The sequence below is a fragment of the Oryzias latipes genome, chromosome 24, assembly GCF_053564925.1.
Source record: "Oryzias latipes strain Hd-rR chromosome 24, Olatipes_Hd-rR_3.1".
In the NCBI taxonomy this organism is placed as follows: Eukaryota; Metazoa; Chordata; class Actinopteri; order Beloniformes; family Adrianichthyidae; genus Oryzias; species Oryzias latipes.
Window position 1 is genome coordinate 17738342 of NC_136260.1, and position 26676 is coordinate 17765017.

Below are 26676 nucleotides of genomic sequence, written 5' to 3' on the forward strand. Positions count from 1 at the left end.
GCAGAAACTGTTTTTAAAGAATTGACATTCTTCAAAAAAAAAATCAAAACTTTTTGTTTATTTATTTTTTAAATAAGAGCATTTGTTCAAAAGTCAGTGTCACAGCAACAGAACTTTTCAAAAATACTCTAGTTCAGTGCAAAGTCGACAAGTCATGCACGCACGCTCGTGCCTGTCAGGAAGCACATGTTTTTATCCATCAGCCTTTCGAGTCCTGCAGGCTCACATGTTCACATTCAAGGACACAATTTGGAAATTGAAATAGGAAGTTGCAGGAGGTGGAGCAGAACAATATTAATGTTCAAGGCTGTACAAGAGGTTTAAAACAAATAAAAAAAAACATATTCATTCAATGCAAGATAACTTGAAACACAAAAATGTGAGTTTGTCTTTGTGCTTATCAGCTTGTGCTTTTCCCATCCAACTTTGCATATAAAAGGGCACACTTTGCATGTCAGTCCTTGCCACCTGCCTCATTTGCATCTTTTCTCATGGCAGGTTAACCAAAATCACAGACATCACATTCTCTGGGTGAAGCAGAGATACTCGCACCGGAAAAATAAAGATAAAACAGCTTTTCAACGTGGAGCTGAAGCTTCACACATTTCCTTTAAAGTTCGACAACTAAAAGCTTATTTGGTTAAGAAGTGTCTTCCCGGCTTCTGTCTGCAAGGAAGCAACAATTTAAAGTGGCTTGTTAGCACAGCTTACATCCTTTTTCCTGTTTGACTATACAGAAAGGTCACACATCTGCTAGAGCCCAACCATTTTTTTGTTAATCTTTGCAAAAGCATCACCAAATGTACCAAAACTCAGGGTTTACCGACCTTATCAACTGTTGACAAGTTCACGCCTCCTCATTTTGCGTTTTCCTGGCAGGGATGTCTGCAGGCAGAAGGTTAAAAATTCATGACCCCTCTTCCCAAACATTTCCCTGCCCTCTTCCGTCTGAGACATAAAGCAGAAACAAACAATCTGAACTTTCAACACAATTTTTCTAAATATCTGCACTTAGATACTAGACTTTCAACAAATGTCATCATCAAGCTGCAATGCTTTTATCTTTTTATACCAGCTCTGCTTTTCTTATCCATAATATTCCACATATGTGCCCGGCCTCCTGCGGAGAGTCTGTTCCGCCTGCAGAGTGTTTGAACTCCACGTGCTATCTGGAAATCCTTCAGGCAAAACGAGATAAAAGTGTTGGTGGACATCAGGAAGGCAGGTTATATTATCACAGCACACAGCAAGATTCAAATGTAACAGTTTTTCCTTTAAGTCAGCTGACAGAAAGGAAACCTCTTACACTCGAACACAGGAAAAGAAACAACTTTGAAATACTTTTCGAGGGAGAGAAACATGATATGGCACTGGAGCAAATGCATCCCGTGAAGCCTTGAATTCTGAAAAGTTGTCCCGTGAAAACATCAATCAGCAAACAGATGGAAGGCTTCTAGACAGGTGCAGCTAATCATAAATTTAAGCAAGACTGTGTTGTTTTAGCATAGATATCAAGACATTTGTTTTAGGAATATTCCTATTATTTGACAGTCGAGCTTTATTATAAATTATAAATTTAAAAAAAAGCTAGTAAATTGGATTCTTTCGTTTTTCAGCTTCAAAATATATCCATCTCAATGTCTGACCTACATATCTACAGAGTATATCCAGTCCAATGTAGTCAGCAGTTGGTTATAGTATTTTAAGATAAGCAATGTTCTATTGGTGGAGCCAAGCTTAAAAAAAAAAGTCCCACAGCGGCATATCTTCTCATCAGAAATGTACCGGAAGACAGTAAATCTCTAGGACCAAACCACTGACAGGACATTAGAAGAGACAGGGTCTAACGTTACACGGCGACACCCAAGGGGATGAGGGTGTGGAGGAGGGGGTATGGTTGTCAAATTTCACATGACATCCTTTAGAGATTTAGAATAGCACCTGTCATCCATTTCAACACAGAAGATTCAATAATGTTGGGTGTCAGTATATATCTGACTTTGTTGCTAACTTGTTTAGTTGTAAATTGTTCAGCTTTAAGTTCCTATTTTGACTACAGCTAGCAAGGCAACAAGATATTATTTAAAGACCCACTCCGATGAAAACTGTTTTTGGTGCTTTTAACATGTTCTTGTGGCATTTGTCTCATGATAGGTGGGGGAAAAAAAGCTCATAATTGAATTTCTGAATATGTCTTTTTTAAAATTGTTGTAAATCAGCAGAGGATGTAAAAATGCAGTTTGAAAAAGCGTGTAGCTCTGACGTAGAAGCTACAACAGGTGGGCCACAAGCTCCCTTCTCCACTCCATTCTGATGCATCCACCTGGAGACAAATGGATCCATTAACGATTTGTTTTTCCCATCTGAGCTGGAATCTGGCTCAAAACTGTACGGCCGGATAGCTCCGATATTTCTCGGCAACTTTGTTGCAGCGGTAATGTTAGGTTAGGGGATGTGAGGGGCTGTAAGCTACCAGAAGAGAGTATAGATGGGAGACAGGAAGTGGGGGCGGGCTTGCTCCACACCAACAGTCCCAAAACTCTGAGGTAAAATTCGAATGAACTCCTGCCACTCTGCAGACACAGGTTTTTTTTTATTTTGGCTAAAAACGGCAAAATCATAATTAAAATAGATCAAAAGTTGATCAGAGTTGGATTTTAAAGACAATGATTCCTTTGAATAATATTTTCAAATATTTACATTTATATTTTTGTTGTTTTTTTAATTGTGAATAGAACAGTACTGATGACACAGGTTTCAAGGATTGTGAGAGATTTTGAGGGCTGCATGGTGGTGTGCTCAATACTCTCACTGGCCCAGCTAGAAGGCCCAGATTTAAATCTCAGCTGGGTCTTTTCTGTGTGGAGTTTTTGTTTTCTCCTCGTGCATGCGTGGATTTTCTCTAGGGAATCTGTCTTCCTTCTGCAGATTCATAGGTTGGCTATAATGACCCAAAATTGCCTTTTCTTGACATTCAAGATGAACTGAGTGTTCATTACCTTGCATGTCACTTTAATCCAAAGCCATTGACAGAATACTTTTGTGTTGTTCAAGTAATCAAAGTATGTCTTGAAATAGTTCAAACTGAATTTTTCTAAATATGGTTAAGAAATCAAGAAGCATTTCCTGCAGTGCTTCCTACGCTGTTGTTGATGTTGATGGCCAAAGATGATAAAGTAGGGTTTTCCAAATATGGTTTTCGGAATTTCCTACCATTTGTCTTCCAGTTATCTCTGCCCTACTTGAGTTTGATCACCTGGATCTGGTGTGCTCAGTCAGAACCTGGAATAACTTGATCCACTTAATTAGCAACAGGTAGAGCAAAATAAAAAGGTTGGTAGTAGTCAAGGACAGGTTGGTCGAAAGAGAAGTATAATAGCCATCTGAAAGTTTTACTTTTTGAAGTAAAACTCACTGCATGACTTTTATAATGTGAAATGTGAGGGTATGAAGTATGCGGCCTAACGATTGAGAGATGTTACAGGCCCTTAGACAAAGAAAAAACAATTCCCTCACAAATTTTCTGTCTACTTACTGAGAAGAGTGTTTTTAAACCCTGACCACATGTTGAATGTTTTTGAAGCTTACATTCCAGTTCTCTCCTACAGCCCTTCTTGCTCCCTATTGTTTTCTTTTTAAACTGTACATTTCCTCACAGCGTCTGTCTGTCTCCCTGAGCACCTCTCAAAAATCTCAGAGGCTAACAGTTGGGTATCTGAGGAGCAGAGCTGCTCCTTTGCTGTAATATGTTCCAAATCTGTTTAGCGAGCACATTGCCTTTCTGTTCACCTCTGTCCTTCAAACTGACCATGTGAAAGAAAAAGATGCAAAGACTGAATTACACTTTGTCATTGCTACACAGAAGGCCAAGAGCAGAAGAGTGGAGAAAAGCAGGCTTGCAACACTTTAGTAAAGTGTAAACTTTATAATAGTAAAGTGCTTTACGATCAATGCAGATTCTGATGAGAGAAAAGCTGATTTGTGCTGTTATGCAACACTTTGAAATGGGTTGCATGTTGGTGCAAAGCCACTTTTCTCTGTGTCTCTGCGTGTTAGAATTACATCATGTTATTATTGTAATGTAAGTTAGGGTAGTTCACATGTCGCACATTATGCTGTCACCAGAAACGAGTGCAAAGACTTAAAAAAAAACATCTTGCAGAAGTCGTTTTGTACCTAGCCGAATGTTCCCAAGAGAATGGATAAAGTTGACAAAACAGCTGGTTACTGTCAAATACTCAGAACTTATAAAGTCGAAATTTGCTTGATCTGAATCTAAAAAAAAACAAAAAGCTATGATTTTTTTAACAAGATTGGACCAAAAGTGTTATTGTTTCTGTGCTACGCTGGCTTCATTTTCTATATAACAGAGGTTTAGAGCATTCTGTATAAAGTCTTGCCAAAAAAAAAAAAAAAATGTCCAAGCATGACTCTGATTTGGTGCTCAACAGCACTTGCATGGCAGTCGGCTAGTCAGTCACAGAGGAACAAATTTGCATTTTGTTTGGTACTTGTCAACAGTAATTACAAAATTTATTCAGTGTGAAACTCACCTGCCTGTGCCAAAAAACAGTGCAGTATCCCTGCCTTCATCCATCTGCTGCTGTTACATAATCAGCCAGTCCAGATTTAAAGTATGACTTTGACAGGAAGAAAAATCTCAAACACCCCGCCAGGTCTATCAATTTGAGATGAACAGTTTTTCTGTCAGATGATGTCTCAGTTATATAAGTTTTCTTTTTCTTAAAGGGTAGAACTTCAGTTTATCAAATAATGTTTGAGATCTAAAAGCAATCATGCAGCCTGCCCCTGCACCAACCTTTTCATTATCTTGCATCGGCATTCATCTGCCAGCTTTCTCTTTGTGGTCCTGGGCTGTACCTGCCCTACACACCTGTTTCTGGGATCAGATAACACCAGACTCATTCTTTCTTCACCTCCTGCAAATTCACAGTACATTTTCCAAGAAAATCAAGATAATACCAGCAATTAAAGTGCTTTAAATTACAGTTTTCTTTGCAGTCTTATCACCTCTTTAGACAAATATTGATTCATTTAAAAAAGAAATTCTTCCAAGTATTGTGATTTTTTGCGCAAGGGGAATTTAAACTTTTAAAACTTTTTGCTCATCTTTGACCTGAGTTTGTACTTCAAGATAAAGAAAGAATACAAGACTAAATGTAAATCTCTAGTGCCAATTTTTTCCACTTAGTAACTGTTTTGCGTTTATGTTTCAAGAGCAAATCTAAGATGATGTTTTTGTATTTTTCTGAAGTGAAAAAGAATCCACCTGAACTCAATTTATAACTGACTTTTGAAAAGAGACATATTTCTATTTTTTTCTACATTTATTTCTCACTTGTGGGTCAAATTTGTTGTATAGATAGTTGTGCAGCAGTTTTTCACTAATAGTGTCCACTACAGTTGAGTTGATTTTTGTTTAATATTGTCCAACACTGTGTTGCTTAAGATTTGAGTTACAAGGCGTTCTCTTGTAAATATTATTAAAAATATATATAATCCAGACATAGTTTAGGCTAAAAGTGTGGATTTTTACTGTAAAATGATTTATGCAACCACCACAGGAATGACTTCCAACTTACTGTCAGTACCTGTGTTTCCATTACATATATGCACAAAACTGTATTGAAATTCTATAAATGATTAAAAAAACACAATTTCGCAAGAACACAGTTTCCATTACATCATAATAATGAAGAAAAAAAAACACAAACCAACACACAAAATAGGTCAATCAAAAGCATGTACACAGATGTGGACAATGATTTAGGCTGTGTAGCTCGGTTGGTGAGGCAAAGGGCTGCCATGCAGAAATCCAGGGTTTGATTCCCAGAGGGGAATAAATAATGGTACTTGGGGGCAATTACCATATCAATGGTGAGCACTCAACATCACCCAGTGGGGGTCCTTGGGCAAGACCTGCAACGCTACTGCCTCACTCCCCTAGGGGACGGGTCAAATGCGGAGTAGACTTTCCCCATTGTGGGATAAATAAAGTATTATTTAATTATTATTATTTATTATTTTCAGCAGATATCTACAAACTGGCTACCTGTGCAGAGGTGTTGTTCCTGTGATTCACATTTTTCCATTGCAGTTTTGCGAAATATGTCAATTTCAAAAACCACCTCCTCCAAGCGCAAAAGCCTTTCTTCTATAAATCCAAGTTTTTTTAATTGTCCTGTTTCCATTATAGGAAAATGTATTATTGATCTGCGCAGTTTCGTAGTCAATGGAAGCAAGGCTAGTGATGGTCTTTTGTTTTTGATTTCTCTAAAAGATTTTTTTATTTTTTATTTTCTGTTTGAGCATTGCTGCTCAACAGTTCAGTTTCTCTTTGATAGATCTTGTTGTTAGTGATTTAAGTTTTTTAAAATATACATTAAAAGAAAATATGTTATATTTGACGTGTTTCCTGTTATCAAACTTAAGTGAATAAATTTGTCAAGAATCGGGAAAATCAAATCAAATCAAAATAAATGTATCCTAAAGATTGTGTTATGGAGCAACATCGATTCACTTTCTAAAAGCAAATTAAAAATTACTACTAATAAAATCACAATTTGAGTTTTGGATTTTTCTGGTAACCAAATAATTCTTCCGGAGAGATAATGTCATTTTAAAACAATAAGTTCATACCTGTGTTCATGTACCACAGAGGAAAAGCCTCACCCAGAGCCCATACTCTTCATATAATCACAACCATGATTTTCATGGTTCCCTCAGCCGACATGATGTCATTTGGAGCAGAATTTTTCTTTCAAGTAGCTTCTGTAATCATCAACTTTCTCATTTCTGTTTTTTTATTGTCTAGTTTTAAATTAAAGACATGATAGCTTGTTAATAGCTGTTTTTTTACTTTATTTACACAGGTTTAATATTGTTGTTAAGTTAGTGGAAGTCCCGTCTTTGAGCCAGTTTTCACTATTGCCTATGTACTACTACCATATGTAAGTCTTGAAAATCTGGCTTCAGAGCGGGGATGTTGTTGGGCTCTTCGCCTGGATGACTTTAACTTATATCTTTGAAAAAGATAGAAGAAGAAAATCCAATTTTTGGAAACTCAAGATGCACAGTATGTGACATTACTACAAAAGGAAGTGTGTGCTATTCTTAACAAGCTTTCATCTTAAACGGCTCTCGGACACAAAATAACTTCCTGCCATTCAGATAAAGATTTCCTGCATTTAACTTTGTCTGATTGCATGTAAACATGGGAGCTCTGCTTTCACAGTATTTACATCCTTGGAGAAATTTGCACATTCTGCTGGAAGTACCAAATATTAAACTAATTAAAAAAAACATGTTAAAAAAAGTAAGAACGACAGAATACATATGTAAGAATCTGAATTCAATTTGTAGGACTTTAAAAAGGTGGAGCAAAAGTTATTTTCTGATCATAAGCACTTACCAATTTTATTGACAAAACAGCAATAAACCATGACTTACAGTGGGACAAAAAACAGAATAAGAGCAATTCATCTCTTTCATACTTCCATTTATGACTAAATATAACATAAAAATATGCATTAAAAAGAAAATAATCAATGGAATAAATACATTTGAACAATAAATGGCTTAAAAAACTAAGAAACAGAACCAACCCTTGAGTTTTCCCTTCATTGCTCTTTCTTGTTCCTTCAGTTTGTTCAAATCCAGCAGAGCATAAAGATATGTTTAGGTCAAAGGTTATCAAATAAGGGCAAGTGTGCATGTGAACTTTATAGCACCTAGAACAGTTTTGTACATCATTGGCCACACAATAATCAGAGGAAGAAACTCATTTAAAAAGGAAAAAAAAAAAAAAAACACTAACAAACGCAGATTTAGGCTAAAGTGCCCCAATTATTCTTCCTAATAAGTTGGTCTTCTTTTCTGTGTTTCTTCTGGCCCACACTCGGACTGGTGCAGGAGTCAGGCAAAAAGTGTAATTCTCAATGTAGTGGTTGATGTGTGGTTCTCAGAGGAGACTTCTGTCGCTCTGAGTCGGGCCCTCGAAGAAAAATGACGTCTGGTGTTTGTAGTGTCAAAGGGCGGTTTGACAAATGAGAAGCCAAAAATAGGTTCAGTCGTTTTCCTCTCCCACAGACAAAAGGTTGAGAAGAACATGAATGCAGCCAAAACAAAGCCCCATTATGGGTTATGGTTTATTTGTCTCATTTGTACCATGAGGGGAATGCTTAACCTCATCCAGATATGCAATAACTTGTCGTTTATTATAAGGAGCTGTTTGAAAATGTTGCGTCCATCACTCTGGGACAGCCATTAGGATGACTCACAGACAGTCTGTCCCCACTGGCAATTTGTGCTAAATGTTTTCTTTGCTCACACACGACATGGCTGCACCTACAAACCCAGGAGAAAGCTTATCTTCCCCATCGCCTGGGAAATACTGGAAGCCCCCTTCAGCTGCTTTGGGTCCAGAGTGATGACTGTAGGACAAAGAGAACGCTTTAGTGATATTAGAGACAGCAAAAGCTGCAGAGTCTGCCAGGATTAGTGAACATTAGCACAAGAAGTCATGAAGGAAGCAGGAAATGCAGAGGAAATACCAAAGAGGGTGTGTAATGCCATCTCCGATCACTGCCCATTTGGCACAAACACTGTGGAAGTTGATGCAGTGGGAAAACTGTGGGGGGGGGGGGGGGGGGGGGTGCAAATGAGGTGATAAAATGCAAGAAGTCTTAAAAATATACAGTGTATATATACTTTTTTTCCTCCAAAAAAAGTTGTAATTATACACTTAGACACTTTTTTATTGTTCTGTATTTGCATCATGCACAGAAAGTTGCATGTTTACCACAAAATTAAGCATCTTTGTTTATTAAGAAAAGCATGACAGAAACTCAAATTATATAAGTAAATAATAATCTATAACTAAGAAAAGGCTCACAAAAAGCAATCTGGGTCAGAGGAATTGGATCAAGTTAGTGTCTTTAATCCTGAAGTATATTTAAAAAATGTTAAAACATGAAAATTAGATTAGTTATTGATAGTACAAAAAGAGTAAAAATAATCTGTAGATTTCTATGTATGTGACACATGTCTGACATAAAGGAATATCTTTGCAATGGTGCAGTACTGTTTCAAATGACTCTGAAAACACAAATTTTTTGGTACCTGTTACAAAAGTTTTTCCATGTTTTTAATTTACTGTTAATTCTTTAAATTCTTTAAATGTATAATTTTTTCTATGTGATTCTTGTTTGAGTTGATGATTTAACAGAATTGTTCTTGGCCAAAAATCTTTTTTATTGTATTTTATTAAGTCGAGAGCCATGAAAACAAAAGAAACAGAGGTACTTGTATGCTGTGTAACATCAACCAATCCATTAGAGAAATGTGTCTTTATTTCTCAGTTGTCTCAATGCTGTAGAATCAGCTGCATTCACATTTAGTCAAATAAGGAGGAGACAAATCTAATCGAAACAAGTTTAAACCTCTGTGTATGTCATCACCTGCACTAGAAAAGCCTCCCAATTTATTATCTATTATTCTCTACAATGAACTAATTAACATCTTTATTCCTTCTAGCACACTGTGAACGACTCTGAACAATAGCATTGAGCAGTCAGGTGCACCAGCATGTCTGATGCTGTTGAAGATAAAAGTGGAGTCACGATACATATCAGGTGATGGATTCAACTGTGATAAAAACATGTTATGTGAATCTTCTATGCTCAGTTTCCCTCTTTATGATTCAGTCATTTCCATCGCATTTGATATCAGGAATGTGTTTCCTTCTTGCATAAGAGATAATGGAAAAAGTTCCCAGGTTTGGATGTTATGTCATAAACTGAGGTGCAGTGACCCCTTATGTCCATGAGTACCTGTTTGAGGAGATGTTCGGACAACTTGCTGTCAGTTTATATGTTTACCTGTATTATTTTTCATGTTCTGCTGTTGAATCATCCAGATTTTTAATGTCAAAAGGAACCAAAATGAGAAGCACTTTGTTGTTTGTTAAAAGATTATCTGCACTGGAACAAACAGGATTTGGTAGTCATCAATTCAGACCGGAAAAGCCTGTAATGTTCATCATTGATTCACATCAACTGTACCGAACCCAGGACATGACATTAAAAAACCCAAAAACGAAATTGTTCTTTATATGTAATCATTTCTGGTCAAGAATTAGTATTTAATGTGCAAAAATTAGCCTTTTATGGCCACAAATTAGTATTTTCTGGGCAGAAATTAGTAGTTGGAATTGATGATGATAAAATACTATTTTGTAATAAAATGCCAATTTGTACACATAAAAATACTACATCGTTGCCATATTTTACTTTCCTTATTCTCACTAAATACATCTTTAATCTCTTGCTTCTGCTGCAGGCCCATCAAATGTCTTTTACAGGCTTCCATAACCAAAAGATGTTACCAGAAAGCTCCACACCATCCACCTTACCTACTTTATAGATAGCAGACGGATGGAACTAGGCTGTTGCTTTGCTAAAGTTAGCTGTGCAATTAGTTCACAAACTAATTAGCTGCGAGAGGGGCAGAGGCACACCAGATTTCCCCAGTGTCCCACAGCCATATCCCAGCATGAACTGAGTAAATGAGGTCCTGGCAGGAGCATATCTACAAAAAGGGTAAAAGGAAAAACTGCAGCAGCTCTGACCACCAAAAACGTGGTAAGAGGGGAAGGGGTTTTAGTTCTGTGTTGCTAAAGACCACATTACCGCCTGTATTGTCAGAGCTCTCGCCCAGGTCCTTCCTGGAATGAAAAATGATGTCCCATCTCTTCAGTGTCTGTCTTTGTGCACGTGTATGGGAGTGCACACTAAGGTGAAACTATAAACTCAAGAATGTTGAAAGAATATAAAACAATGCAAGTTCTGTTAACGGTTTTGGCAAGCGACTCCCATCAGGTGCAGCAAGAGAGCCGAAAACTGAGCTGGTGAGCAGATCGATGTCAGATGTTTAACTTCTCATGAAGCGTTCCAAATGATTCAGTCGACAGACACTCTGGACACATTAGACTCCCACAATGGGTGGGAGTCGTGGGGGGGTCAGCCCACAATCAGAGGAGGATACCCCTGCTTATCCTCCTGGTTCATCACCGTGTCCTCTTCTTTTCGGTTACAGTCCAGTGCTCAGGTCAAGAAAGGCTTTAACGGCATCCAACTTAACCAGCACCATGCAGTTAAATGACTCATCTCAAGTTCCTTGAAAAAAGAAAGGTCTGATAAACCAAGTTTTCCACAATCTGGCTGCTCTTGAGCTAAATATTTAAAGCTCACAGACATTATTAAGAATCTGGTTTCCTTCGGAGAAGAAGCTTCTTATTGTTATTTCTCTGGCATCAAATAAAAGCACTGAGAGGTCTGCCTGGATCATTCATGCTCTCTAATTCTCCTGGAGGAGCAGGATCGGGAATTCCTCTCGTTTACCAAACAAGAAAAACAGTTCCAAGAAATGAATCCAGAAATGTAAGAAACGATTGGAGCAGCTCAGCTATTTGTCCTGAAACAAATCTTTTTTTAAGGTAGTCATACATAAAAATTTCAACAATTTAACAAAAATAACATTACAAAATGTGTTTATACATTTTACTTTCTCTGTAAAAAAATTTGCTTTGGTTGAATATTCGTATGTTTCTTTTTTTAACATTTTTTTCTTTTTTACAAGCAGTTTTTAATGAAAATAAATGTGAAACTGTACATTTGTAGCACAGTAAACAGTTTTATAATGAAATATGTATAATTACAATTTAATATCTTTTAATTTAATCAGTAAGCACCGTATCTATGTTATTTGATATTATTAACACTTATTGATTTGATAAATGATCTGCACTTGAACAGCTCAAGTTTAAATTACTCTAGTTAGGCGTTAGGAACCAGATTATGAAAACTATGTTAAAAATAAGTATGGTAAATTGGTGAAACAGTATATGGGATTATATCAAATGGCTTTGAACCCCTCCTTTTCAATCAATAAATCAGTAACATATGTACAATAGGGGTGGGATTCAAGCAAACATGTAAACTATTTTTGACTAACTTTACATTTAATGAAATAATTTATTGCATACATAAGTATAAATAAGTGCTAACCACTGTCCCACCCTGCAGCCTAAGAGAAATTATAATGGCATCATTTCCATATGGAAATGGAGGTATGTATATGTGGAAAATCTTTTACTTTTATTATTTTTTTCCATTCAAGTCACCCTTAATCATCCAAAGTTTGATATATTTGTTCCTATTTTTTAGTATTTGTTTTGTTTTGATTGCATGAAATAAACCAATAATCCAATTCCAACAAATCATTGGAAATTAGGACCAAAGATGTCCTAAAACAATATTGTTTTATTGTAAAATGTAAATTTAAAATAATATTTTTCAAAATTGAAAAAGATCTCTCTGTGTTTATTCAATTCTATTGTTCCTGAATTTGTGTATGATCCAAACTGTCCGCCTCATGCCCACATGCCCCCACAAACGGCCCCTTTTAACCACAGATTGCTACAGAGACTCCATCCATACCGTTTTGTCTCAAGTATCAACAACAATTGCTCCATAACTCCAGCCAGGGAGCCATAAATCCTGAGCCCGAGTGTGCAAAATACTTGGGTGAAACCCCCCCCAAAACTCCACAATTTTCCAATGGAAACTAAATTTTTTTAAACTGCTTTTCTTTGAGTTCAAATTTAGGAGTTTTTTTTTAATGAATCACTAAGCAAATTGAACTATTTTGCCTTATCAATCACTTTTACCTCAAAGAATTTACTTTTCTTCCAGTTGTTGTGTATTTTATTATAAAGTCTTCTCGTGTGTTCTTGTAAATTACCACCCATCCAGCAAAGAAGAAGAGATGAATTCCAGACGTGCCCTAATTGACGCTTTTTTCACTCTATGCTTTCTTTGAAATGGGTTCAAGTATGGTTGTGCAGATTGAAAGGGTCGGGCAGTTGTTGCGAGCATGTTTCTTTTAAACCCCCGTGAGGGAATCTATTTTTTGAGGCCACAACAAAGCCCCCTTTCTCCTCTCTGCCTCACGCCTGATTGGACGCTCTGAAAAAGGCCCAGAGAGAAATAATCCATACCCCATGAAACCCCCCAAGCAGCACTCACACACATTATAGAACGTGCAAAGATCAACAAGTTGATGATTTAAATGGTGAGGCATCTTTGGGAGACTAAACTTTGAAATATCAAAGAAAAAAAAAAAGACACGGATTGCATACACAGAAGTAATTAAACAACAACTGTTGTCTGAAGAAAAGAAAAAAAAGTTTGGAGTGTGGATATGATTGAGGACGGTTGGATACTGTAAGGCTGCCCCCATGTGGACACGTTTGGGAAATTCTCTGGCTAAACTTGGAGCTGTTTGTCAAAAATTGCCTTTCATATTGATAGAAATCTGAATGTCTGCTCAGGGTTCTCTTTTTCTGTGATCGAATGCTCTTAAAGGGAACATGGAATCAGACACAGGGGGCAGACCCTCAGTGGTGCAGAAAAGCTCCATCCCTCATACTCATCCAGATAATCTTCAGCTTGTGAGTGGAAAACATCCTGAATGCTCTCAGAAAATAACCACAAGAAAACGTAAGAATTTTTACATTTGTCGTTGTTCTTTTTTTGTCTAAAATTATACTTATTAGTTAATCTCTTACGCCTGACATGTCGGTAAATCTGTACTTATATTTGCTTCATATATGGTTTTTATACTTTTTATTTTACTCCTAAGAATAGCTATATATTTTATTTATATATTTTTTTAGTTTTTACCTTTTTTGTTTTAACAATCTCTTTCATATCATTCTAAATTTTCATACTTATAAAAGACTGACTTTTACACGAGATCGTTTTTTGACATTGTTGCATAAAATGCATTTTTCGGACTAAATTAAATTAATCAATTAATTTAAATTTTAAAAAAATTATAAAAGCTTCAGTTATTCTTTTTAAAAAACTGTCTTAGTTCATTTCTTTCTAAAGTATAGTTACTTTTGCTTACATGCACTTCTGTGTCCCCTGACGTTGGCCTCCCCCTAAACAGGTTGTCTCCCATTGATAAGAAGTGAGGGTGGTGAGGTCATCATGGGGACTCTTTATCTCTTAGGCCATTTAAAGGGCAGAAGCCTTCACCAGCTCTTTAATATGCTGCACACCATGTTGCTATTTGTTATTGGTGCTTTAATTTACCATATTCAACTTGAAGCAGTTGAAAAACATATATTATTTTATAAAATGATACAAATAATTTACAGTTTTTACAAAAATGTATGTTTTTTATATTACCACGTCCTGAATTAATTTTATTTTTGCTAAAAAAAAAAATTGTTCAGCATTCTTAATAAATGTGTGTAGTTTTTGTTGTCGGTTCTTGACCTTTCTGTCAAGTCCCAAAGAGCTTACACACAAATAAAAAGGAAATCAAATTGCAACCAGAACAATTTTCTCGCTGTTGTTCAGGTTGAACACAAAGCAGAACATGAACACAACGCAAAACTCACAATAACAATTTTGGCAAACGGAAATATAAAAACATGTCAGTACCATGAAAATACATAGGTCAAATCACTAAAATGTGTTAAAACTTGTTGAGACTGTAAGTTTTAATGATTATATCATGAGATATAAAACGTCATCATCCTTCCTCATTGTTTTAGTGATCCAAGACAAAAAAATGTGACTAGGTCCTTTTTCACATAAATTCTTTTTAACATAAATTTTGACTCAAGGTTAAGAATTTTTTCCTAATAATAATTTTTTTTTATCCAATTTAGGAGTTTTTGTCCTGTAAGTCTGTTTGCTGCACAAACCTTTTAATTTACTTGAGTTTTTTTTAACCATATTTCATTCATATTTTTTTCAAAATGAAAATTCAAACACAGCTTAGGCATCATGTATTCTAAAAAACACAAGAAATACCATCGCATAGATTTCCGGTTTACAATGCTTGTGTCACGGCTAACCGCTGAGGTCTTCACAAGGACGGGGTTAATCTGTCCACTCGCACAGCCAAAGCACTGGAGGGAGAGCCACGTAATCTGACATCCCGCCTGCTGCTCATCTGAGCCAGCCATGGTCATCTGAGGGAGAGCACTGCCTGGGACTGATGTCCACGCAGGATTACAGAACAGCACATGCCAGTGAAAGGGCACCTGGACGCAAACACCCATGCACACACACACATGCACACACACACACACACCTACGCACACACACAGGTGCATCAGTGGTGGAGATTAGTCTGAAGTGCATTTTTCACCCCCTACTGGGAGATTAAACTCCTCACCAGCTGAGAGGCACATAGTCAGAGTTAAAGCTGCAAAATAACTTTAAAATTGAGGGTTTTAATTATTTTTAACTTTTACACCTTTAACAGATAAATGATTTTGTTTACTTTCAGATTTCTGCAGTACTGAGGTGCTTTTAGTTCCTTCATGAAGATGACAGACACCACTGAAGAAAAAGCTGACATCCAGGAACCAGACAACTCAAAGATGAAGAACCTGGATGCCTCAGAGTTTGAGGTGACAGCAGACCGTCTGGAGCAGCTGATGAAGAGCATGGAGGTGCTCCTGTCGGACGTGGAGCAGCTCCGGAGCCACTGCAGCCACCAGGCCGGCGAACTGATGCGTGCGGCGGTGGAGCTAAGGCACCAGCAGGACGAGCTGAAGGAGAGTTACGCTGAGCTTTCCAAGGAAATGCAGGAGATAGTGGAATCAGTGGAGGACCTGTTCAGCACCAAGAGCGCCTTTGAAGCCAAAGAGAAGCAAGCACAAAAGCTGAACCGGCAACTCTGAGAGACAGACGGCGAGACTTTGTTTGTAAAACACTGTGGGCAGGTGGTTTTAGCTTTGGGGTTTGTGAGTTGCACTTTGAAAGAGCTGAGTTTTGATTTGCAAAGGAAGCTTTGTGAGATTTTGGAATTGTGTTTGACATGCAGAAGATTATGCTTTCTTATTTTTTATCTTAATCTGAGACCCCATATGCTCTAAAACTTAAACAGAATTTTATAGGAGAATATAATGAACTTCAGAATTTTGAAGTTAATAAAAAAATTATGAAATCTTAGAAAATATGCACAAATGCTGATTCATGTCTTTATGGTATTTTTTAATATATAAACGTCTTGACTTTTTGCAGTCAAGCACTTTGAGTAGATATTAAGACCACATCATGGCCTCTTATCTGCCTCGATGCTCCTCCAGCTGCCTCTGGTTACCTTTTGTCCATCTTCCATTCTCTCCTCTTATCCAAGCATGCTTCCCTGAGGTTTTCTCCCTAAATTTAACCTAAACTGAGGCTGAAGGCGATGATTACCTCCTGCAAGCTCCTCTGCTGTGACTTATCGGCCTGTACTTAGTGGCTATGGGATGTGCAAGAGGAGCAATCAGTGGTCAGACGGCTGTAAAAATAAAAGCTCATTCGTTACGAAGTTTGAAGAGTTTTTATGCTTGCTTGGTTTTTAGTCAGGTTCTTAGGAACTGGTTTTCATTATAGCATGTGTGATAAAACATCAGAACATGTGGTGGACACTGATTTTCCAGATGATGCAGGTTACTGCATCCCATTAGATGAGTGAGGAGGGTTTGAAGTGTCACTTGATGGAATTTGTGCAGAAAAGTTATATGTTTTTTTTTCCTTAAACATTCTGCCCCATGAACCTCTGCATTATAGTTTGAAAAACAGAATAAAAACTATCTTTGGAAACTGAAAAGGCATATGTGTGTGTGTGTGTGTGGCTGTAATCTGACACTATATGGGCTAGGGTTTCAGGGAGTGGAGCAGGTCAGAGTATAGAAAGCTGGCTGTCAGGGCTCAACCTCTCCTCCCAGTTGCACATCCTTTTAGTGCTGCTGGTGAGTCCAAAGAAAAGGTGAGACGAGCAAATGTTTCTGATTTGTTTTTTTTTGTATGTGTTTTTCATCTGTTATGCATATTTACTCCAGTCTTTAAAAGCTGTGATAAATAATACAACAGATAGAATTTGCTGTATTATAATTTGAGCAGGTGTTGCCAGTCCAGTGGTGGTTTTTGGTGATCATGAATATCCTGCAAGTCCTGGGCCTTCTTCACCTGCTAACTATACCTGCTTTGACTGTAAGTTCGATTGATAATATTGTTTAAAATGCATGTCTCTTTAAGTATTATCTATGTTATATTTTTCATATTTCTTACAGGTGAAAAAGAGTTTTGTAAAATATAAAGATTTAAATTTTCAGTAAGTAATCGACAATCCATGTCTCCACAGACAATTGTACTTTTACTTGGAAATAATATTTATTTATATGGATTTTTCCTGGGCCAAAACTGTTGGAAATAGTCTTAGAGATGTAAAACAAGAATTGGTTTTTCAGAGTGTTTTCTCTTTGTTGTGCTGTTTTTTGCAAATATAAATGTCTTCATCTGACAAACAGAACTGAAGTTGGTTGATTTTATCAGACCGTGACTGTTTTGCAAGAGGAGACTGTCTGCTCCCTGGTTTTATTGCTGCATGAGTCAAAAACTTGTGGTCAAATCTGTCATCAACATGTCAAGAAGTGGCACTTTTTGGAATAAAGGGCTTCAAAGCATCCTGCCAGAACGCTCCGACAAAACAAAAGAAAAGAAAAAACCCAAACAGACAGAACTAAATACAACTTTCATTTGATGTAACCTAATACACATGTCTAGGAAAACCATAATAACATAAATACAAATAAATTTTTTCTATCCAATTGTCTAAATTTTGAACTAAAGTTTAGCTCAAATTCTTTGAAAGTGCTGTGAGACTTTGTTCATCTCTACTTGCAAAGCTGTTTCCATAACTTTTACGTCTCCGCCGTACATTTCCATAAAGGTTTCATGACGTGTCCTGACACTTGTGCCAGCAGTGATGCTCTTCATATATCAAAGAGGCAGGTCATCATGAAGCAATAATGGGTTGGTTTGTGGCTCGCTGCTCCAGTTTTCACGTTGCATGCTCTGGCTGGCTGTTCATTTGGGCAGACTGGTTTATCCACTGGCTGAATGCAGGAAGGTTTCTCCCATATCATTGAATTTATTTTTATGTTGTTTACTGCACGGTTTGTTTTTTTCAATCTTAGCTGAATACACCCGTCTATGATTACTGGGGAGAATTTGGGGCCTTCGGGCCCTGCAGCCGTACTTGCGGCACTGGAGTTGCAATGAGAACCAGGAAATGCATTACTTCCAGGTAAGACATAAAATAAATGCATAAAGAGAAATGGGAAACATAAATATACATTATAAGTTTCAATCGCTTACAGGACAGATGGAGGGCACAATTGTGTAGGATCTTCCAAGTCCTACCGCACCTGTAGTACGCAGGTAATTATCTTTTTCTTAAAAGATCCACAAGTTTTTGCTTTATATGCTGCTTAATTACTATTTTGTCTTAACAGCCATGTCCAGTTGGTTTGAAGGATTTTAGAGAGGTGCAGTGTTCTGAGTTTGACACGGTGGACTACCATGGAAACCGTCTTAGCTGGGTGCCGCACTACGAGGGTTTGTAATCTTCCATACCAAGGGTCTAAAACCTTTAATGCTTACAGAGCCAATCGGGTCTTCTTACTGACCAAAACCCAGTGAGAGACGCAAAGCCCCACCTCACCATTTAGAGAAATACACTCAATTTATTTTTCGTGACCATTCCAGTAAAACATTTAGTGTCCAAATATTTACACTTGACTTATAACAGATATATATATATTTAACTTTTGATAGCAGTACATACAAGTTCCTTTCTGAATAAAATAAACCCTATGTCAAAAAGGATTGACCTGCTGCAGCAGATTTACATCTATAAAGAAAATTAAGATGCACCATCATCCCTTTTTCCTACTACTATTAAACGTATGAATCCATATATCCATTTAAAAAAAATCTATATAAATATATATTTAAATTATACTCAAATTGAAACATACTTTAGTAATCCCTTAGAGGGAAATTTAGTTCCAATACATCTCAAACAAGATCACACAAACAACAAATACATATACATTTCAAGAAGTTGACTCAGGTCATGCCCCTGTAACCCAGGCTGTGAAACCCGAACCTTTTTAATATTATTGTGTTCAGTTACTTGTCATGTTAAAAATCTAAACAAAAATGACTAAACTTTACTAACTAAGTTAATTAATTAAAAATACAAAAAAAAAGATTATTTGTTCAAGACTTTATCATTTTTCTTCAAACCCAAAGAGTCATAATGGAGGGATAAAAGTGCCACATGTGGCTGCAGAGCCTCAGGTTGCAGACCTCTGTTCTGTACAAAAAGACAAAAAAATTGATCTAGTTGTCACTTCTTACCCATGATGCACTGCTGACAAACATGATCTCTTTTTTTTATGCTTTAAACGCTGTAGCATCCAACCCCTGCGAGGTGAACTGTGTACCAAGTGGGCAAAACGTCTTCTACAGAACTCAACATCGACTTCAAGTGACTGATGGTACTCCTTGTAACGAGGGACACACTGATATCTGTGTTGAAGGGGTCTGCCGGGTAAAAAAAAAGGACAATCCTTTAACATTTTCTAATATATTCCAAAAGTCACATGGCTGCAGAGCTAGATTGAAGTTATAAAACAAAAATGGAAGCACAATCTCTGTGTTGGTATCTTCTTTTTCTTCAGGCATTGACCCACGAGGAGTTTATGGGACTAGACAACGACACAGAAACTCTACATTTCACTTTGCCTTCTGTGCCTCATCTAAGAGAGACCCACCCGTGCACCTACAGGACGGGTCTCTACAGCGAGTGCTCTGCATCCTGCAATGGAGGCCTGCAGTATCGCAGCGTGGAGTGTGTGATTGAGGATCCTGTACACCCCCGAGTGGTGGACGAGTCTTACTGCATCATCCAACACTTGCATAAGCCACTGAGTCAGAAATCCTGCAATATGCATTCCTGTGGAGAGCACAGGGCAGAATATAGCGTCTCCAGCTTCAGCGTGGTGTGTTTTTACTCTAATACAGGCTGGCAGTACAATGCATGAACTAAGGAGCGGTTTAGCGGTAACTTTGCTGGTTTTTGCATTGACCGTCAGTGCTCAGTGACCTGTGGAGAAGGGCAGCAGACAAGAGAGGTGGTCTGTGTGGGACCAAGAGGAGAACGTCTGCCTGACCATGCCTGCTCAGGATTAGTCCCACCTGCATCTGTCCAGGCCTGCCGTAGACCTGCCTGTTACACACAAATAACATGGCATGTGACAGAGTTTGGACTCGTAAGTAAATAAAAAATGGATAATTTTTTTGATAAACAATGCTCGTCACACTCATGGCCACTGTGTCACGTAGTGCTCGAGAAGCTGCAGCGGAGGTGTAAGAGAGAGGCAGGTCAGCTGTTTTGATACTGATCTGCATCCATACCCCGAGGAGCAGTGTGGATTAGGAAGCAAACCCTCCTCTGTTGAGTCATGCAACACGCAGTCATGTCACGAGCCACAAAGTAAGCAAAATATGACTGAAAAAATGCTATGATATAAAACTTAGTGCTTTTCCACTAAAATGTTTCCTCTACAGCGGTTCCAAGCTTTCAAAATCCAAGTGCAATTGAAAGCACTTTCGAAGGATATGTGCCTCATGTGTTGGAAGAACATTTAGGTCAGTGGAGAAAATTTAAATGCATGAACCTGAAATTATTGGTGCAGTTTTTAAAAAATATGAATGTCTGTATTGGATTTTTCATCATTCCTCTCCTCTCTGTCCTCCAGAAGACTGTGTTCACAGCAGGTAAAACCCCTTTCAATTCCAAAATGAGTTTGTTTTTGTTTTTTTGTCAAACCTTTTAATTTCAATCATGTGAAAAAATGTTTCATTTCAGGTATGGCTGTTGTCTGGATGGAGTGACTTTAGCTCAAGGATTTGGAAGAGCTGGATGTCCAGAGTATCAGACAGTATCAGACGTAGGAATCACAATTTTTTTCTTGTTACAGTGTTGAACATATATTATATATACATTTAAATAACTATCCGACTTTACTTGTGAGAATGTTATACAAAGATTTTTCTGTATCTTTTATGAATTCCAGCAATTCTCAAGGTTTTGCTGTTAATTCACCTACTGGTGATGTGTGCCTCCCATCCAAAGTTAGTACACAGGCCTCTTAAAACCCCTTGACACCTGAATTTCTTTGCAGCTATGAAAAAAATCACTAATGATTTTCCAAAAGTCTTCTGCTGCATATTTTTATCAATAGGTGTTAGGAGAGTTAAAAAAATACTTAAGGAGAACTCTCCCTCTTGTGTTTAATTATAACTTTTTAAATGCATTTGTTTCCTTTAACTGTTTAAATCCCACTGTTGCCATTTCTTCTTTTGCAGGTATCGTTCCATCCAGAATCTGTGGTTGTGGATTATGACAGTAACTCCGTTCACTCCACGTACGTCTACAGGACCGGAGTCTACAGCGAGTGCTCTGCATCCTGCAATGGCGGCGTGCAGCATCGCAGGGTGGAATGTGTGTTTCAGGATTTATCAAACCCCGAGGTGGTGGATGAGTCCTACTGCACCACCCAACATTTGCAGAAGCCACAAGTTCAGCAGGAGTGCAATGTGATTCCATGTGTAGAGTACAGCGTCTCTAGTTTCAGTGAGGTGTGTGTCATCCGGCTGTAAACTGTTGTGTTTCAAAGCAAGTGAACCAGAACTTATTGCTGCATTTTTTCCTCAGTGCTCAGTGACCTGTGGTGAAGGGCATCAGATGAGGGAGGTGATTTGTGTGGGCCCAAGAGGAGAGCACCTGTCTGACCGCGCCTGCAGAGGTTTGGTCCGACCTGCTTCTGTCCAGGCCTGCCGCAGACCAGCCTGCTACACACAGATAACATGGCACGTGACAGAATATGAACTCGTAAGTGAAAAAAATGTTTGTCTGTTGTCTTTTAAAAGAAAAAGGCTCCGAGGCTGCAGAATCTCCTTTTTTGTCTTTGCAGTGCTCCAGGAGCTGTGGTGGAGGTGTGAGGGAGAGGCAGGTCAGCTGTTTCGACACTGATCTGCATCCATACTCTGAGGACCAGTGCGGACTAGAAAGCAAACCCAACTCTGTTGAGTCGTGCAACACTCAACCGTGTCATGAGGCACAAAGTGAGCAAAAATATTAACAAATTCTGATGTGATCCGATGACTGTCGTAATACATATTCATGTACTCATTTTGCAGGTGTTCCAAGTGTTCAAGATCCAGGGACAGAAGAGGGTACCACACGAAGATTTGTGCCTCATGTTCCAGAGGAATCTCCCAGTAATTATAAATGCACATCTCAAGAATCTAGCTTTTGTTTTATAACAAGTTTTTTTGTCTTTTAATAAAATCTCATGGTCAATGTGAGTATTGCTTAGCCAATCAAAACCATTAGAATGATCAGGTCAGCATTAGTTTTTTGTTTTTTTTAACATTAAAAAATATTTCAACATGAAACAGTTCTTTGATTTCATTTCAGCACCATCTCCCGACACAAACAATGCCGATGACCTCGAACCTGCTGTGACAGACCCCGACTGTGCACAGTCAGTGCATGGATGCTGCCCTGATGGCTACTCTACAGCCACTGGCCCCGAAAACGACGGCTGTCCTACTGAAGACTGCTCTTTTAGCAGGTAGCATCCATTCTTGGACTTAATCTAGTTCTGATGGAAAAGCTTAAAGTAACCCACAGCTAAATGGTTCTTAGGTTTGGATGTTGTAAGGATGGAGTGACTGCAGCTGAAGGGGATGGACAGCTCGGATGTCCTGAACATCAGACAGCTGAGGTAAGAGACCGTTTTAGGTCATTTTGCGATCAATAAGCTAACCTGGACTAACAACTAAACATTTTAGTTTGTTTTTCTGCCCAAGCCTGTTTTTGGGCACCACACAAGAAAAAAAGTGAAACATGTTTAAACCAAATGTTTAATATTTCAATTTAGAGTTTTTTTTTTACCAAGCTGGTTAACCCTTCTGTTTAGGTATTGAGGACCCATCATCTCCATAAAAGCTCTTTCTGTCATATTTTGTCAAATCAATAAGACGTTTTACAACTATTTCTGCTTCCCTTTACGAAAACAGGAACATCCACCTGTCCCTGTTGATCACGCCTCTGCATGCTCCCTGCCTCGTGATGAAGGCCCTTGTGAAAAGTGGGTTGCCCGATTTGCCTATGATGCTGCTGTTGGCAAATGCAAGGAGTTTTGGTACGGAGGCTGCCATGGCAATGCCAATAATTTTGCATCTGAGCATGATTGCCAGAAACAATGTGGGGCTTCCAGGACAGTACCTGTCCCTGTACGTCGCAGATGGATCTACAGGAGAGGTTTTCTAAGATCTGTACGAGTCAGGCCTAACCATGTTGGAGTCTATTACAGGGCATAAGGCAAATGGTACATACTTATGCATAGATTGGTGGTAAATTAAGAAAAGACAAATTTGGACTCTGGAAGTTGGAAAAGTATTTCTGTAAAAGTGCTACACATTTCTATAAAAAATGTGTTCTGAATAAATTTTAACTTTGTTTCAAGTTACGCGGTTCTTCCAAGTTACGCTGTTCTGATGCCAACATCCAACAGATTTTTCTCTAATTTCACACTTTTTAACAAATATTAGTGTCAACACATGAAGCATGCATCATAACTAACCACATTCAGAGTTTTAACACTTATCTTGATTTTAGAATATTAATTATCTTCTTTATTCTTTACTAAATTGCAACATTTTACTCAGACTTTCCAAACTTTTCTTAATTTTGTAATATTTTCCATGATGCTTCCCATATTCATTTATTTATTGTGAATTCTGGGCAGGAATCAGCATCACAAAAAACTTTGAAGTGACTACAGTTGCTAAACATTAAATGTAATAAATCATTCAACCCTTGGTTACACTGCAGCTGTTGTGTTGTTATTTATGAGTGTGAGCGTGTTGGAGTTTTTATTGATATATTTGTCTGACCAGGACTACTATTATTTTAGTGTCTATTAAACAATTATTTACATTTTTAAGGTAAGGTGGTAGGGTGAGGTACAGGCTGTTTCTTATATACAAGATTAAAGTAAATTTGGAACATTTAAAAATGTGATTGATTTGTGGACATTTCTCACAGCTCAATCCATTTACCTAAATTAATGGTTCTACTAAATCTATTAACCAAATTCACTGGTAGTTTTATAACAAACTGCAACTTTACAAAAGAAAATCTTCTGGATTTAGACTGTATTTTGTTCCCTAAATCATTACATACTTAGACATTTAAACCATCCAATATTTTGCACATCAAATACAAAACCAGTATTATTTTAAACAACAACAAAAAAATGTTAGGTCGTTTCAATGGAGAAAGAGTTTTATTTTGAAGGAAAACGGAAGAGGTTCACGTAGTTTCCGGTGAGTGTATTTTATTTCTCCCCCCACAACGAACACTGAAATTTCACGCTGGTTTACTTGTCGAAATTAACGATTTCCCTTTTCATTTTGCAATCCCTCTAAAGTAAAAGGGGCTGCAGTCAAGAAACATGGTAAGGGTTACGTTCTTATTTTTTTGTAGATAAAATTGGCATAATATTATCTTAAGTCTGTCTCTCAAAGCTAAGCTAAACAAGTCGCTAGGCTAACGACGTGGAAGCGTTTGTTACTTCAAATACATTTAGTTTTTGTCATTATTACAGTTAATTTTGGTCATTTGAGCTTCTGTTTAACCAATTTTCGCCTGTCAAATGTTTGAATTTTTGTAGAACGCTGAAACATTCATTTAGAATATTTTTAGATTTGTTACTAGAGAAGTTACTGGAACTCTCAGTCGTCTCTCGCGATTCTGTAACATTTCTCTGCAAAGACAGACCTATTTAAATGCAGTTTGTGGTAATTGTTTATTCGGGAGAAAATGAAACTTATTCTTTCATAATTATTCTAAGAATTATTTTTGTTTTGCAGTCGCACACTATTTTGCTTGTCCAGCCCACAAAGAGACCAGAGGGCCGCACATATGCTGACTACGAGTCAGTGAACGAATGCATGGAAGGTGAAGTCGATCAGTCCATCATTATCCTTATTTACTTAGCATTACTGCATAACTTTATTGTTATTATTATTATTAAATACAAGTTGATCGTTTCCTGCCTTGGTGGATCTATCTTTTAGTTTTAAACAACAACAAAAAAAGATCAAATCATTTATATTTAGTTTAATGAAAAATACATTTGCATATTACATTATTTCTGTACCTCTGAACTTTATTGTGAGTACTTTTTTAAACCCTCCAGAGTTTTGGCAATATTCATTAAACAAAGAAGTTTTGTAATTTGGAATACCTTAAGACTTTTTCCCTTTTTATTCTTAATTTAAATAATAATAATAATAATATTAATGCCAACATTTTAGCACGCCTGCGTTTGTCTTCTACATACATTTTGCTGAGGGCATAGCTCTATTACAGTGACAGGGCGAAACCACTTGTTCTATTTTTAGCCACACTAAAAACTCCTGTTTGGCCTCAGTCACTCTTCAAAACTCCAAGATTCCCATGTGGCACATGTTTTCACACCATTCGATTACTTTAAAAATCATTAGAGTACATGTAATTTGGTCAGCTAATGTCATTATGTCAAGAAATTCGTGTCATATGTGTTTGCATACACATAACCTCACCTTTTGCACAAATACTTGGCCAAATGTTTTTTCTCTAGCTCCTTTTTTGTCAAGGTTTCTTATCTAAATGTTTTGTTTTAGCTTTATAATAGATCTACATGCAGATTTCTTTAGGTAGTTCTTAGGCATTTGTGCTGTCCTCTTTCACCAGAATAGTTTTTTTATTTTTAATTGTACAGTCTTGTTTTTATCGAATGCACATTTTTTAAAAATATCTGTGGCACTTTACCAGTCATACTCAGCTCATCGTTCTTCTTTTTAGGAGTTTGCAAGATGTATGAAGAGCATCTAAAGCGGATGAATCCAAACAGTCCCTCCATTACGTATGACATTAGTCAGTTGTTTGATTTCATTGATGACCTGGCAGATCTGAGCTGTCTTGTGTAAGTATGAGTTTAAATAAAAGCCAATTTCCCGTTTGATGTTGTGTTCCCATAAAAACAGACTTATTGTCTAATGCAGGTACAGAGCTGACACGCAGACATACCAACCATACAACAAAGACTGGATTAAAGAGAAGATATATGTCCTGCTGCGACGTCAGGCTCAACAGGCAGCAAAATAAAGGTTTCTTTAATGTGTGTGGATCTGACAAGTCAAATGGAGAGGGGTTTTTGTATTGTAATATTAAAAAAAGAAAAGAAAAAGAAAGTAGTAGGTTTGAAAAATAGAGTAGAAATAAGAAGCTATGTTCCCCAGTTTGAACTGGATCTTCCTTGTCGACTTTCTAAGACCCATTCTAATAAATTGGTAGGATAAGACTGATGATCACCACTAACCATCAATAATAAAAGCATAGAAAATGCTAAAAATTTGGTTAAAAAGAGTTTCCTTTGTAAACGTTCTACAGGCCTTAAATGCGTCTGATTTACTTTAGAAGAATGGACACTTTTGCTTTATTTATGTCATACAGGACAGAAGAATTTGTTTTCATTATTACCATTAAACCCTGAACAGTGTTGTAAAATGGTGTTTTGTAAACCCCTTTGTTTTACTTGCCACGCAACTTTTTCCATATTGCTTTTGATTTTTACAAAATAAACTGTTTTCTGACTTCTCAATTTGAGTGTTC

General features: G+C 37.4%; 2 protein-coding genes and 1 long non-coding RNA gene across 4 annotated transcripts; 2 read left to right on the plus strand and 1 right to left on the minus strand.

The window, feature by feature from the left end:
• Window positions 1-340: 340 nt before the first annotated feature.
• Window positions 341-3739, minus strand: LOC105357148 (uncharacterized). Its single transcript, XR_013653954.1, has 4 exons — window positions 1342-3739; window positions 1073-1178; window positions 828-885; window positions 341-666 (listed from the first exon to the last, which is right to left on the minus strand). It is a non-coding gene; the product is annotated as an uncharacterized LOC105357148 (long non-coding RNA).
• Window positions 3740-13023: 9284 nt separating this feature from the next.
• On the plus strand, window positions 13024-23849 carry paplnb (papilin b, proteoglycan-like sulfated glycoprotein). Of its 2 annotated transcripts, none has more exons than XM_011491596.4 (20): window positions 13024-13580; window positions 15391-16863; window positions 16998-17087; window positions 18074-18183; window positions 18257-18317; window positions 18392-18494; window positions 19358-19494; window positions 19625-19945; window positions 20039-20215; window positions 20289-20439; window positions 20514-20594; window positions 20705-20723; window positions 20815-20896; window positions 21315-21587; window positions 21664-21840; window positions 21923-22073; window positions 22149-22229; window positions 22429-22585; window positions 22660-22738; window positions 23034-23849. In XM_011491596.4, the coding sequence occupies exons 3-20, from the start codon at window positions 17031-17033 to the stop codon at window positions 23334-23336; spliced, it is 2520 nt and encodes an 839-aa protein (XP_011489898.1). In that variant the 5' UTR covers window positions 13024-13580; window positions 15391-16863; window positions 16998-17030; the 3' UTR covers window positions 23337-23849. The 2 variants fall into 2 exon arrangements, with proteins under 2 accessions (XP_011489898.1, XP_078798569.1); XM_078942443.1 differs by having other exon boundaries at window positions 20708-20723.
• A 466-nt stretch (window positions 23850-24315) lies between these two features.
• Window positions 24316-26665, plus strand: erh (ERH mRNA splicing and mitosis factor). Its single transcript, XM_004083466.5, has 4 exons — window positions 24316-24475; window positions 24891-24978; window positions 25867-25987; window positions 26067-26665. The coding sequence occupies exons 1-4, from the start codon at window positions 24473-24475 to the stop codon at window positions 26167-26169; spliced, it is 315 nt and encodes a 104-aa protein (XP_004083514.1). The 5' UTR covers window positions 24316-24472; the 3' UTR covers window positions 26170-26665.
• Window positions 26666-26676: the final 11 nt, after the last annotated feature.